Source organism: Orcinus orca, chromosome 20 (assembly GCF_937001465.1).
Source record: "Orcinus orca chromosome 20, mOrcOrc1.1, whole genome shotgun sequence".
In the NCBI taxonomy this organism is placed as follows: domain Eukaryota; kingdom Metazoa; phylum Chordata; class Mammalia; order Artiodactyla; family Delphinidae; genus Orcinus; species Orcinus orca.
In genome coordinates, this window is record NC_064578.1 from 41,384,171 (window position 1) to 41,399,168 (window position 14,998).

Below are 14,998 nucleotides of genomic sequence, written 5' to 3' on the forward strand. Positions count from 1 at the left end.
TTAGGTATCCATATGAAATTTCAAGGGCAACCACTAAAAGAACATAAACAGAATGTTTAACTTTCAAACCATTAAAGGGCAAAACATGGAAAAAGGGAGAAAGTAAAAAACAAAGTTCCATTTTATTAACGCAATTCTAAACCTCCTGTCTGGCAAGAAAGTTGGTACCGGCCCAACTTTTACAAAGTGACCACTTATGGTGGTAAGAACTTCTGTGACTACAGAAAACCTGTTAGATAAGACTTCATTTTGCCTGGCATTAAGAAACATCTGGCTGATAGAAAACATAAACAGCTGTCTGCATTCTGTCTGGTAACAAATACACGGATTCTACTGTAACTTGAAGAAAATCACATCCGAGTGTCATTATGATTCTTCCACGTGCATCAGTTCACGTCCCAGTCTGTCAAAGACAACACAGCCATCCTGAAAAGGCCGACTTAAATGTGAACCCAAACTACGTGAGGGGACCACCAGGTTCACCTCCACAAAACATGCGCCATTCCCCAGGGTTTTCAATACACTGGCAATACCTCCTCTATCACACGTTTAAAGGACAAAGGTGTAACTGACAGAGTACCTTACAGCCACAGAGAACATGATATACCCATAATCTTATGACTGTGATCTTACAAAACGGGAAGAATCTGAAATTTAAAGTTCTCAGAAGTGAGAACATAATGGCAGAAATAAAACATTTAATCAAAGATTAATAAAATCTCCCAAGAAAATGGAATAGAATAAAAATATCAAAGAGATGGAAAAGAGGGGGGAAAAGGGAAGGACAATGAGAGGACTGGATTGATTTAGGAAGTCCAATATTCAAACAACAGGAATTTTTAAAGGAGGGATTAAAGACCTGGGATCTACTGTACAGCACTGGGACTATAATTACCAGTGCTGTACACTGGAAAGTTGCTAAGAGAGTAGATCTTAAATGTTCTCACCATAACAACAACAAAATGGTAATTACATGAGGTGAAGGATATGTCAACCTTATTGGGGTGATCATTTCACAATATATATGTATATCAAATCACACTGTACACCTCAAACTTATACAACGTTCTATGTCAATTGCTAGGGAAAATCTTGTCAAAGAAAAAAAACGAGGAGCAAATAAAAAAACCAATATTAAAATATATTTAATATTAAAATCAGATAAAACTAAAATGTAAAAACAAAAATAAGCAATCAAATGAACAAATCAGGTCCAGAGGGTTTCACTGGAGGATTCTACCAAACATTCAAAAAACAAACACATGGCAACGGGGCTGGGGTGGCCAGACCTTTTCTGCTGCAGCGCCTGGTCCAGGACATCCTGCTTGTCCTGCAGCATCCGATGGAGGTGTCTCATCTCCTGCTGGTACTGAGCTGTCTTGCTAGCAAAGTCTTCCTGCTGCTCTGTCAGACGGTGACTGATGTCACCCATCTTCAGGGCCGCCTGCTTCCTGTACCCCTGGGGGAGGAGGATGATCTCTGAGTGAGGGGGTGCTGCCCGTGGTCCAGGCGAATAGCTTTGTGGATGCGTTCCCTCTCCACTCTTTGGCCTGTCAGAGGCCCTGAACTGAGTAAGCCCTGGGCAAGTCCGATCTGAGAGGGCAAGTCTGGATCACAAAAGTCACATAAAGTAATAAAAGAACTTCAAGTATAATAAAAACAAATTTCTGACTTGCATCATGCCTAGTTTTTTATATGCCACAAATAAAAATTAAAACAGAAGGACCTGGCAAGGTCTGTCATACTCTATTGGTAAACAGGTGACTGAGATAAAAGCCTGATTCACTTATTTTCCTTCTTACATTTTTATTGTATAGTTCTTATGGTTAACAGATTTCCCTCAGAGCATTTCCAAAACTGTTGTCACATAGATTCTGACGTGTAGTTCCCATAGGTTCAGTTCTCATTAGAAATTATGACATTCAATGTATACAACTCCTCTGACCCAAGAGTTAGTTTACTATACAGTTTTTACATTTCCAGGTGAAAGAACATTTTCTGCTCTCTGATTTTGTTGATTAATTTCTGGTATTTATCTTTTTGATCAACAAACGTCTGCCTTATTTCTACTTTAGGGGTTTATTGAGGCTTTTTCTTTTTTTTTGGTAGCCAGTCTATGATCAATTTTTGTGATTGTTCTGTATGTGTGTGTGTGTGTGTTTACACACACACACACACACACACACATATACACACATAAATAAACCTTATAGATTATGTTGTAAAATCTTCTATATTCTTACTTTCGTATAACTTCTTGATCTGTCTTAGACCAAGAGAAGCGGATCACAGCTCCTATTATCACTAAGTTTCCATTTCCCCTTGTATCTCCTGTAGTCTATAAAATTTGCTGCGGTGTTATTTAGTACGTAGGCATTTGTAAGTACTATGTATTATTAACTGTAGTCTTTAGCATTATCAAGCCCTCTCCTTTTTTTTTTTTTTTTTGGTCTCATTTAGTGCTTTTGGCCTGAACTCTCTCTTGGCGGATGTAAAGATCGCAACTATGCTTTGCTTTTGTTTGCATAAACCTGAATTATCTTCACTCATCCTTTTATTTTTCATCTTTCTGAAACACTACTCCTGACTGTCTCTTGGTTCTGGCATGCAATAGTGTTTTCCTTTATAATATAATCTAAAATTGTTTCCTGTTAATGGGTGAATTCAGCTCATTTATATTTTCTATAGGGCAGATTTGTTTGCCTCGATTTTATCTTATGTTTTATTGTTTTATCTACACACATTTTTAAAGACTTTAATGTAGTCTGTTTTCTTTGCTCTTTTTTGCTGTTGTAATTTTGCTATTAAGGAATGAATCTCTTTTGATTCTTGTGGTTACTTTTATTTTTATGCCTTTATATTACATGTCCTTAGGCCCCTTATTTATTAAAGTAGCATAATGTTAGCTCCTGACAATCTTTTCTTCGCTCTTCCCCTACTTAAATATGCTTAAGCTCCTCCTACTGAAGTTTTCATCTTTAAATGATATCCTTTGACCTCAGTTATTACAGGTGACGCAATCAGCAAGTTCATTCTACTTTCTAACTTCCTTCCCCCTTTACCTATCGTTTTTGCCTTGGCTGTATTCCTTCTACGTTGTCAGGTTGTAGTATGTCTACATGTAGCTGCATCAGCCTTACCCCTGCCTTTTCAAAGGCTCAGTTCACAGTTAAGTATATCCTTTGCTCACAAGCAGTACTCTTCTGAAATGTGCCCAATCACTTCTTGGCTGAACTCAAGCTGATGGATCCTTAGGAAAGGTTTATAGAAAAGATGTTCCAGAGTCCTTATATGGTCACAGCTGTCTGAAGAGCAGCCTGGTTGGATGAAAACATCCTTGAATATTCATAGATGGAACTCCACTGTTCTCTGGCATTCGGTGTTGTTGTTGAGAAGTGTGACGCCAACATGATTTTCTTTTTCTTATGTCCTGGTCTTTCGCTTGGGTGTCCAAGGTATTCTTTCTTTATCTTGAAGTCACAGGTCTTGATGTCAATTTTCTAGGGCCATCCTGGGTCAGTTTTTCATAGGTACTTAATGTGCCCTTTCAATATGTAGATTCAACTCTTCATTTATTTCAGAAAATTTTATGAATCAAAACTTTTAAGAATTATTCTTTGGAGCAGAATAAGTACCATTGTTTTGACTTCTGCTTTAGGTAAACTGCATCCCTATCACTTTCTACTAGTGTTTTTTTTTTTTTTGGCTGCACTTTGCGGCTTGCAGGATCTTAGCTCCCTGACCAGGGATCGAACTCGGGCCCCCAGCAGTGGAAGCACAGAGTCCTGGATGGCCAGGGAATTCCCTCTACTAGTTCTTTTTATTTCTGCCTTCTTGTCTTTGCCTTTCTCATTTATCCTTTATGTCCCTTATCCTGCTTTTATCATATCTTTCTCCCTGGGCTCCTTATAATTTAGTCTACATTTCTCCTTTCCTTCTATTTCTTCCCTGAGTTGTGTCAGTTCCATTTCACATCCTCCTTTGTCTGGCCATCTGTGTCTCTGCTTTTTGGCATTTTTCCCCAGCTTTTACTGTTTTATTGAGTTTGAGCTACCTGGCTACCTGCCTACCTCCTTACTTGTCTATCTACCTACCAACGTATCAGTTCACCTTACAGTACAGGTTTCAATTTTGATCTCCTTTGTGGCAACATTATTTCTGATGCGCTTACATCATGTGTAAGAAAATTATACTTCTATTTTTCTTAAAGAATTTTTGTATGGAGGCCACTGAATTCTTTTGGGATGAGATGAGGTTCCTGCGACGGTGAGAGCAATGGGTCAACTTCCAAGCTTCACACACCACTTCTCTTGCAGTCCCTTCTCTGGCTCTCTGAACCCAGCCTGGTTCTGAAATACTTCTGCCTGCAGCTCTGATTTCCCAGATCTCATCATTGCCCTGGCTTCCAAGTTGATGTCCTCACTTTTAGGAGGGTTTTGCTAAGGTCTCCTGAGATGTCACCTCTGAATTTTTTTTTTTTATGTGGACCAGTTTTAAAGTCTTTATTGAATTTGTTACAATATTGCTTCTGTTTTTTTATGTTTTAGTTTTTTGGCCACGAGGCACTCGGGATCTTAGCTCCCCGACCAGGGATTGAACCCGCACCACCTACATTGGAAGCGCGGAGTTCTCAACCACTGGACCACCAGGGAAGTCCCTGTCACCTCTGAATTTTGACAAGCCTTTTCCAGGTCTCTTCTCCTCACTTTCCCAGAGATCCTGCCCTATCTGACCTGGATCTGGCTCACAGATTTCTTCTCTGGGTGACTGGGTGGAACTTTTTTATTTTTACTGCTCTTATTCAGTTGAACAGTAATGAGACAAATTCCCAAGACAAGGCCAACCGCTCTGAAGATCAGACCTTCTCTTTGGGAAATAAAAGCCAACAGGAAAACCAGGAAAAAAAGAACAAACTACAACTGCTCTTTATTACTCATAATACTTCTATGCAGATTCCCATCATGAATAGTGTGGTATAGTCCTTCTAGCCTTTCTGATGCAGAGTTGAGATACTGTTTTCTATACTGCCTTTGATCTTGTTACATTTTTTAAATTGTAAAATATATTATTTGATTCCCCCAATAGTTATTGAATTAATTGAATACTATGCACCAGGTGCGATTCTAGGTGCTTGGGATATACCAGTGAACAAAAACAGAAAAAGAGAAAAAATCCCTTCACTTGTTATTCTGGTCAGAATAGACAAACAGTAACCAACAAACATAATCAATAAATTACGTAGTCTGTTGAAAGGTGATGTTGTCTCTGGAAGAAATAACAAAGCAAGGATAGAGCCTAGAGATATTTCTGTGTCTTTTTTTGTTTTTAAACAGCTGCATGGTATCTTATTGTGCAGATGAACTAAAGGTTACTTAACGAATGGAGAGGTGCTATTTCTTATTATTTTTTTTTTGGCTGCATCACACAGCATGCAGGATCCTTAGTTCCCTGACCAGGGATCAAACCCGTGCCCCCTGCAGGGGAAGCACGGAGTCTTAACCACTGGACTGCCAGGGAAGTCCCGAGAGGTGCTTTTTAAAAAAATTTTTAATTAATTAATTAATTTATTTTTGGCTGTGTTGGGTCTTCATTGCTGCATGCAGGCTTCTCATTGCAGTGGCTTCTGTTGTTGCAGAGCACGGGCTCTAGGTGCGTGGGCTTCAGTAGTTGTGGCACGCGGGCTCAGTAGTTGTGGTTCACAGGCTCTAGAGCACAGGCTCAGTACTTGTGGCACGCGGGCTTAGCTGCTCCGTGGCATGTGGGATCTTCCTGGACCAGGGCTCGAACCCGTGTCCCCTGCATTGGCAGGCAGATTCTTAACCACTGCACCACCAGAGAAGTCCGAGAGGTGCTATTTCTGCCAGAGAAACCCAATACTGCTTTACTCTGTGGATGATCAGTGATACATACATGCAAAATGGGTCCTTTTCTTAAACATGGAAATCTGACCCCGGGAAGCCCATTCCCATTAGGAGTGGCTAAATGTCCACTTACCTTGACTTTTTCCTCCAACCTTCCCAAGCGAATATTGCCTTCAATGATTTTGTTGAGAACTCCATGCTTCTCACTTTCTAAACATTTAGCCTACAGAGTAAAGTGAAAAAAAAAAACAATGGGCTCTTAGTTTAACAGGAAAATTAAAATAATAAAACATCTTCTGCTGAGAGTATTACTACAAAGAGTATTACCATTCTGCCACTCGTCCTGGCCTGACACCTCTCCAGCCCCCCACCTCCAGATTCCTATCCCCTGTGTGAGGGCTGTGGGCAGAACTTGGACCAACAGCTGAGGAGGGCAAGAGCCAGGAACGGCAGTCTGGGCGCCCCTTCTGGGTACACCTGGAAAATCTGAGCCCCTCAAACAAGGGGGATGTGAGCTTCCAGGACACTTCTCTATTCTTGGGGAATATACCATTCCTTCCATCATATCCAAGGAACAAGTGCCAACATGCAAATAAACTTCTCACTGGACTATCTGAATAATTAACAAAATTAAGGATAACTTGAGATGAACACACAATGCCATTCTCCAAACCAAATGTGATGGGCAGTAGATCAAAGAGGGATGTCACTGAAGTGGAATAATTTAGATTAATATCCAGATGGGACATGGACTACTACACACTATAAATTAACCATTTCAAATGGTAAAATTTTTTTAAAAAGTAAAGGGGAGCATTCCTTCTAAGGTGGTACAGTAGTGACAAGTGAGTTTCTAGAAAGGAAAACTAAGACCCAGGGAATTAAACTTGCTACAAGTCACATGGAAACCCATCCTAAAGGGATTCGGAATGAAGATGCCAGTATCAATAAATTACTATACAGGGGGCTCTCACAAGGCCCAGGAGACCAGGACAGGGTAAGGTGAGGGTGCACGGCCAACAGTCCCACGACAGGGCAGAGGCAGCCAGTACCACCCCCGAACCCCAGCTACAGAGGCTGGTCTTGGGGCTGCCAGGGGCAAGGAGGCTGCAGGGCCAAGGGGACGGCAGTCCGTGTGCACACTGAGGTCCCTCATGGTGGGTGGAGCCAGGGCAGGCTGAGAGCAGCTCCCCCAGCATCTGGAGGGTCTGAAGATTCTAAATCTGAGCCTGGCTTTCAGGCCATAAATAACAAAGGTCAAGGCGGGAGGAGAGAACACATTTTATTAATAGTCTGTTGGCTTAATCTGTAACTTTTAAGTATTTGGACAAGCAGTATATGGCCTCCATTTGTATGTCCATCCTGGGTCCACAAATATGAGGAGTGAGCCTAAGGGGACCGTCTGATGGTCGAGGAGGCTCTTGACTTCATCACGGGAGCCTGGGATGCTCTCTGGCCCAAACAGGAGGTACAGGGCCTGCCTCCTGGGGGAACCAGCGTGTCCCACCCTGTAAACAAGATGGCCCTTACACGAGGCAGCCAGGCTCCCATGAGTGTTTGCTGGATGAGTGCGTCTGCTTGGCACTTTCCATCTTTCAACAAGCTTTTGTGTTGCCCTCGATATCCCAGTGGGTAAGCTCAGGAGACACAGCAGAAGAGGAAATGGGCACTCAGCACTGGTACAGAACATGCCAGAGACCTCAGCACTTGGGTTGGGATAGCGACCTCTCAGGAGGGGACTACTGGTTCAGGAGGTCTGAATGCTTTTAAGGGTCCTACCATGGCATGTCAAAGTCAAATTGCCTCTAAAAGCCTCGGGGAAGGGCTCAGAAATCACCAGTAATGTATAGCCACACGTACCACGCTCCTACCAGCAACTACTATAATTTAAAAAAAATTTGTAACATTAATATAAGTGCAAAATGGAGTCTCAAGACTGGCTTAATTAGCATTTCTTTTATTACAAGTAAAGATCAACATTTTGCCCCAAGAGCTGTATACTATTTATATGTTCTCTTATGTAAACAATGGCTAAAAGCCTGTGTCCATTTTCCTAAGGAGGAACTTAACATCCTTCTAACAGATGGGAATAAGCCTGTGACACATCTGACAGACTCTCTGCCCCTCAATCACCCTGAGGAAGGGTGGAGTTACCTCCAAGTTGGCTGATTTCTGACCCTTACAGAAAGTCTGCTGGGCTCTTGGAATGACATGCATTAAATTATTACTTCTAATCCTATGCCACCAGAGATCTGCAGCACTGCTTAAAGAAACATGTTTAAAGGTACATAAGCAATATGTATTCAAAGTAGAAGAATCACAAAATGCAGATAGGTAAAAAAGGTTTTTAAAAAAATCACCTGTCATTTCACCATTTGGAGATACAGTTATCTAACTCACTGTTATATTTTGTGGTAAATTCTATCAGACTTTTTTCAACACATAGCTTGGCACAGCATCTGTCTCCTTTAACTGCATGATCTGCTGTAGACATCTTTTAAAGTCAGTGTGGAGATGTGAGATCACGCCCACAGCATCACTCTTGCCGGCTGAGCAGCGCTCCACCATCAAGGGCAGGGGTCCCCAACCCCTGGGCCACAGACTGGTACTGGTCCACGGCCTGTTAGGAGCCGGGCTGCACAGCAGGAGGTGAGCGATAGGCGAGCGAGCGAGTGAAGCTTCATCTGTATTTACAGCCGCTCCCCATCGCTCGCATTACCGCCTGAGCTCCACCTCCTGTCAGATCAGTGGCGGCATTAGTTTCTCATAGGAGCGCGAACCCTACTGTGAACTGCGCGTGCGAGGGATCTAGGTTGCACACTCCTCATGAGAATCTATTGCCTGATGATCTGAGGTGGGGCTGAGGTAGTGATGCTAGCGCTAGGGAGTGGCTCTAAATACAGATCATCATTAGCAGAGACGTTTGACTGCACAGAGACCATAATAAATGAATTGCTTGCAGACTCATATCAAAACCCTATCAGTGAGCGGCAAGTGAAAACAAGCCCAGGGCTCCCACTGATTCTGCGTTATGGTGAGTTGTATAATTATTTCATTATATATGACAATGTAATAATACTAGAAATAAAGTACGCAATAAATGTAATGCACTTGAATCATCCTGAAACCATCCCCTGCCCACCCCGGTCCACGGAAAAATTGTCTTCCATGAAACTGGTCCCTGGTGCCAAAAAGGTTGGGGACCGCTGATCTGGGGACCACCAATAATGGACACAATTCATTTCCTCAGGACTGGTGCCACTAGAAACAGTGTGGGATGAGTACCCCTGGAGCTACCTCTTTGTGCCCTTTAAACTGTGTCATTGGGACGAACTCTATTTAACCTGTCTAGGATTCTTATGTCTCATCTTCAAACAGGGACTACATTAAGACAACTTTACAGAGAGAATATAAAGATGCCCCTGTGTGTGTAATAGAGGCCTGATGACTACTGTTCCCAGTTGAATGGACTGATTCCCTTAGTTTACCTTCTAAAATATCATTTGCCAGTATTTAAAAGTTTGGGTTATTTGCCTTTCAAAAATGTTTTTCACTGATGGTTGAAAAATAAAATTTTGGAGAACTTGAACATTTATGGTTGAAATGTAAAAAGACGCAGCTTTTTATGGATCATTAAAAACAAAAACCTTTAAAATTATGTTTGCATATTAACTTGCAGCATACTTGAAGTAACTGAGGAAACTTACCAAATACATAAGATTGTCACGTTCTTGGGTTATATTCTCTGCCAGGACGACAAGATTTGCCAGGTACTGGTGAGCAGACATTTCGTTCTCCATGGCTTTTTCCACCTGCTTTTTGAAGACATCAATTTTCTTTTGAGATCTCCTAGAGAGGTCCCCCAAATGGTGGAATAAAAAATTCATTAGCCTGCATGGCCAGGGCATAGTGAATATCTGTATCATAAAAATAGCAAGCATGTTATCATTTAAGTGTATTTTGCAGCAACCTAAATCTTCTATTTAGTTTCAAGGTGAGAAGAGGTAACTGAATTTAAAGGAAGCATAATTACTGACTCCAAGCCAAGTCAATAGGAATCACAAAATGCTTAACACACTTAACAGACTAATACATATTATTCTAGTAACTTTTTGGCTTGTGTTCTTTAAAAGATATTTTTGAAAAAGGAATCCAGTAATCCCTGGATTAGACTTTTGGGAAACACTTAGTAAAGAATTTCTAGAACTTTCAGAGTCCTAGGGTCAGCATTATGACTATCAACCGTAATTGAACAATAATGTTGGTCATATTTTAACGTTTTTTTTTTTTCGGTACACGGGCCTCTCACTGTTGTGGCCTCTCTCGTTGCGGAGCACAGGCTCCGGACGCGCAGGCTCAGCGGCTATGGCTCACGGACCCAGCCACTCCGCGGCATGTGGGATCTTCCCAGACCGGGGCACGAACCCGTATCCTCTGCATTGGCAGGTGGACTCTCAACCACTGCGCCACCAGGGAAGCCCGATGTTGGTCATATTTTATATGTTGGTATTTAATAATCTCATCTATCCCTTTCCATTTCATTGCCAATATTAGAAAAAGAAAAGATAAAGAATATGAAATAGAATATTCAATTGTCTTTTTTAACTATTAAAAAAAAAAACAGCTTAAGAAAAAAAAAACCCACCTATTTATTTTCTGTGCCTTTTCGAGTTCAGCTTCCAGCGCCTTGTTTTTAGCCGTCAGATTTTTCTTCTCTAATAGCAGGCTCTTTTTCTGCACTTGCAGGGCTGCCAACTTTTCCATCAACTCTTCCATCTCAGCGTTTTCTTTCTCTTCTTCCTTCTGCAACTGGCTGATGGATAAAAACATCACAAGCCTGTACCCAGTACACTGAGGTTAAATGAAGCAGCCACCGCCAGGCAGGGACAGCACAGCCTTCCGGCCTGGCTGGGCCCTTTGGAGGCCTCTGTGGGAGCATCGTCATCCAGCCCCTGGCACAGCTGGTGGGGCGCTCCCGGAGGGCGGCAGAGAGGGGGTAGCTGGTACACAATGCTTTGACGGTAATGATTTAATCCCTTTTTCTGCCCACCATTTTTGCTTATGTCTGTGTGTGTATGTGTATTGTGTGTGTATATATACACACTTATTTATACTCCCTCCAGAAAGAATTTAAGACAGCTTGATTTTTTACATAGTTATAATTGCCCCTCCTTAAATCCTAATGCTAAAACAAATTTTATTTCATACTAAAATAATTATGTTTTTCTGATAAAAGAAACAAAAACAAGGAGGGCATACAATCAATATATAACTCTGGCAAAATGATGCCTGAGAGAAGAGTTATTCCTTCACTGGTTCTCTCGGTCAATTTTCACGAAATAACTGAGACCGAATAGGTAGGGCCACACACACAGAGGCTGCCCAGCATTCTGAGCGATGGGGTCTCCCAGGGTACCACGTGGGGTTTACTACTTCCTGGCTGGCTGGCTAGTGAACAAGCCTCACGCTGCATGTGTTTGGGGTCTGCCTCACTTGCCACACAATTTCAGTGACCAGCCTTGGTTGGCTCCCTGAACACTCAGTCAGGAATTTTCCAGTTTCCACTGCTCTCTAGTTTACTACTTTTAGTTAGTCAAAGAGCAGAGGACACACCTGGACAAAACCCACAGAGTTGGGGTTTGAATTAAACTCATCTTTTATCTTTTTTCTTTGCTGCATTTTGTTTTGAGTTTAGAATTTTATTTAAAGGTAATTTTGCCACTTACCTGACACCAAAATCAATCGATTCACAAAATCAGTCAAAAAGTTCACAATGAAAAGCAACCAAAGACAATAGGAAATGCTGGGAAAGTGCTGGTGGGCGTGCACAGCCGCCTCAGAGAACAATATGTCAAAATCTAGAAAATGCATTTACACTACAGCCAAACAATGCCACCTCTAGGTATGTATTTAGGGAAACCGATAAACTGCACAAGAAAGTTTACTGGGGCATTGCTTAAAGGAACAAACTTAGAAACAATTTAAACTTCCATTAATAGGCTAAGTAAAATGCAGTATTTCATATGATGGAATACCACCATGCAGTTAAAAAGAATAAACTCTCAGACTTCCCTGGTGGTGCAGTGGTTAAGAATCCACCTGCCATTGCAGGGGACATGGGTTCGAGCCCTGCTCCGGGAAGATCCCACATGCACTGGAGCAACTGAGCCGGCGAGCCACAACTACTGAGCCTGTGTGCCACAGCTACTGAAGTCCGTGCACCTAGAGCCGGTGCTCTGCAACAAGAGAAGCCACTGCAATGAGAAGCCCACGCACTGCAACGAAGAGTAGCCCCTGCTTGCCGCAACTAGAGAAAGCCTGTGCGCAGCAATGAGGAACCAATGCAGCCAAAGGAAAAAAAAAAAAAAAAGAATAAACTCTATGTATCTATCTCAACATAGAAAGATGTTTGAAAATTGAGTGTAAAAAGCGAAGATACTAAAAGTATGAATTCACTTATGAACACATAAAACACACCAAAAAAATACTATGTCATTCATGGATACATGTAGAAATAAAAAATAGATTGGAAATATAATTCCAAGTTTATGATAGTCATTGCTTTTGGAAAGCCAGGGAAAACAATGGGACTAAGGATGGTGGTTAAAAGGGGCTTCAGCTGTATTTCTAACAATATAGTTCTTAAAACAAACAAAAAAAGGTGGAAACAATTTGCACACACATACAAAAAGTTAACACTTAATATTTGGTGGGAGAAATAGTTGATTAAAAAAATTTTTTTTAATAAAATGTGTCCTATTCTATCCCTAGAGTCTCACTCCTCAGAAGAAACTTCTGCTGACCATTTCTGATTTTAGTTCCTCTGGTGAAAAACCATGACTTAAATTTTTAAATTGTGAAATGTAATATAGAAAACTATACAAACGGTAAATGCATATTTTAACAAACAATTATAGTGAACACCCACATAATTACCACACAGGTCAAGAAACAGAACACTTCTGGTACCCCAGACACTCCCATGTGTTCCCTCCCACGCCCCTAGTCATAGAGTCCCTCCTTAATCATCTCTATAGTGTCATCGTCTATCTATGCATCACTACAGCTTAGTTCAGTTTGCCAGTATTGGAACCAGATATAAAGGGAACCAAGACCCATTCATAGGTGCACAAAGGGACTATATGTACTTTAGTGTCATGACGCCTATGAGACTCACCCGTCTTTTTGTGTGGCTATAGAATATTTCGTTGTATCAGTATACCAGACACTATACATTCGTTTTCCTGATGACAGTCACTTGGGCTATATTCTGCACACACACTTGCAGGATTCTCTAGGGCAGTGCGACTCAAAGTGTGGTCCTCAGATGGATCAGATGGGCAGTCTCCAGCTGTCTGTTACTCATCCACAAGATAAGCACAAAAATTGAGAAAATGGCTCCAAAACTTTTATAGCATTTCAACGTTGCTGTGACATCTGGGCAGTCTGAGGTGAGTGCACGCATTCTGCTGAACAGCAGCTTGGGTGTTGTCACGTTTGCAGAGAGAGAAGCGTATGGTAGGAGCCGCATACTTGTCACGTGCAGCAGGAATACATAACAATTTATAATTTTAAGATTAATTTATCAACTGTAACTCAAGAATATATAAAAACCAGAATTCATTTATTTCACTGAAAAATAATTTAACTATTATTTTACTGGACACACTGACCTGGATTTACGATAAAGGGTTAAAGAAGAAGACTGAAAATACAAAGACTTCTTTCTGCTTCCAGCCAAGACAGAGTTACAGAGACCAGATTTATTCAGCTAGAAAACCAGGCAAAACATAAGAAACAACAGTTTTCAGACTTTGGACAATAGGCAGTACAGGACTGTGATCCCTGAGAGGGAAATAACAAGGTGAGTACTACGACTGCTCCAGCTTACTGCCTGGCTGCAGTACAGGGAGGGAAAACCCAAACCAAACCCAGTGGACTTGCTGAGTTGAGGAGTCAGAGATCAGAGATCAGAGATCAGAGAGGCCAAGGCAGGTAGAAGTTGTGGGCAGAGAGGAGGGAGTGACAGGGAGAGAGGAAGGGCTCTGGAGATCTTTAGGCGGGCTCACCACCAGTCTTTGGCTGACTACTGATCTGCACATGTATGAGAGGAAACTACCTGAGGCCGAGGAAAGAACCACGAGAAACAAGGAGGCAGAAAAATTCCTGACATTCACCAAGAACTGGGAATAGTGCAGGAGCCCACCAGCCAGAGTAGAAAGACCTTATCATATAAGGGGGATTGGCGATAACCCTCAGAAGGGTATTACTGCCTTTGTAGTAGGGTTAAACTAGCCCTGACTAAAGGCTGCTTTGGGCCTACCCTAAAAAAAGCAAGCTTTGAAAGAATCCAGCTACTGTCTAGTAACATAAGTGTGCACTAGGACAAAATGTAACACTATTCAAAGTGATGCACTAAATCTAGCATCCAGCAACACAAAATCTACAATAGTCAATATCCAATCAAGCATGGGAATAAGCAATAAAATAGGGTCCATGATCAAGAGGGAAAAAAATAATCAACAGAACGGATGCAGAAGTCAGAGAGATGATGGCATATAATAGAGAATAACAGCATGGGGAGGAGAGAAATGAAAACTACAAAAAAGACTCAAATGGATCTTCTAGTGATGGAAAAAAACAAGTGGAAGACGTAAACAATACGTTGGATGAGAATAGAAAGATTAGACGCTACAGAAGAAAAGATTAGTGAACTGGAAGACAAGCAATATAAACTACCCATTTCAAGCACAGAGAGAAACAAGAGCAGGAAAAAGAAATGGACAGAGCATCAGAGGCCCATGAGACAGTATCAAGTGGTCCCAGGAGGAGAGATGAGAGAGGGAAAAATAGAAAAGAATATGGAAGAAATAACGGCTAAATTATTTCTAAATCTGATGAAAAATATATATCCACAGCCCAAGAAGCTCAATCAACCTAAAGCTGAATAAACATAAAGAAACCACACCAAGGTACATCCTAAGTAAATGCTAAAAACCAGCAACAAAGGAAAATTATTAGAAGAAGCCGAAGAGAAAAGACATCACTGTTCAGAAGAACAAAGATAATAACCACTGCAGATTTTCATTAGACACAATGCAAGACAGAAGGCTATAGAGAACACCTTTAAACTGAAT

At 41.4% G+C, this 14,998-nt stretch overlaps 1 protein-coding gene across 5 annotated transcripts in view; it reads right to left on the minus strand.

Moving 5' to 3' along the window:
• The window catches only part of CEP89 (centrosomal protein 89), an 80,283-nt gene that overhangs the window by 5,633 nt on the left and 59,652 nt on the right, over positions 1-14,998 (minus strand). For 4 of the 5 annotated variants that reach the window (XM_004284259.4, XM_033413669.2, XM_033413668.2 and 1 more), the window contains 4 exons: positions 10,507-10,674; positions 9,569-9,710; positions 5,995-6,084; positions 1,290-1,459 (listed from right to left, as the gene is read on the minus strand). In XM_004284259.4, coding sequence (XP_004284307.1) covers positions 1,290-1,459; positions 5,995-6,084; positions 9,569-9,710; positions 10,507-10,674 — 570 coding nt within the window. The remainder of the gene's footprint in view (positions 1-1,289; positions 1,460-5,994; positions 6,085-9,568; positions 9,711-10,506; positions 10,675-14,998) is intronic. The other variant, XM_033413670.2, reaches the window with a different exon arrangement.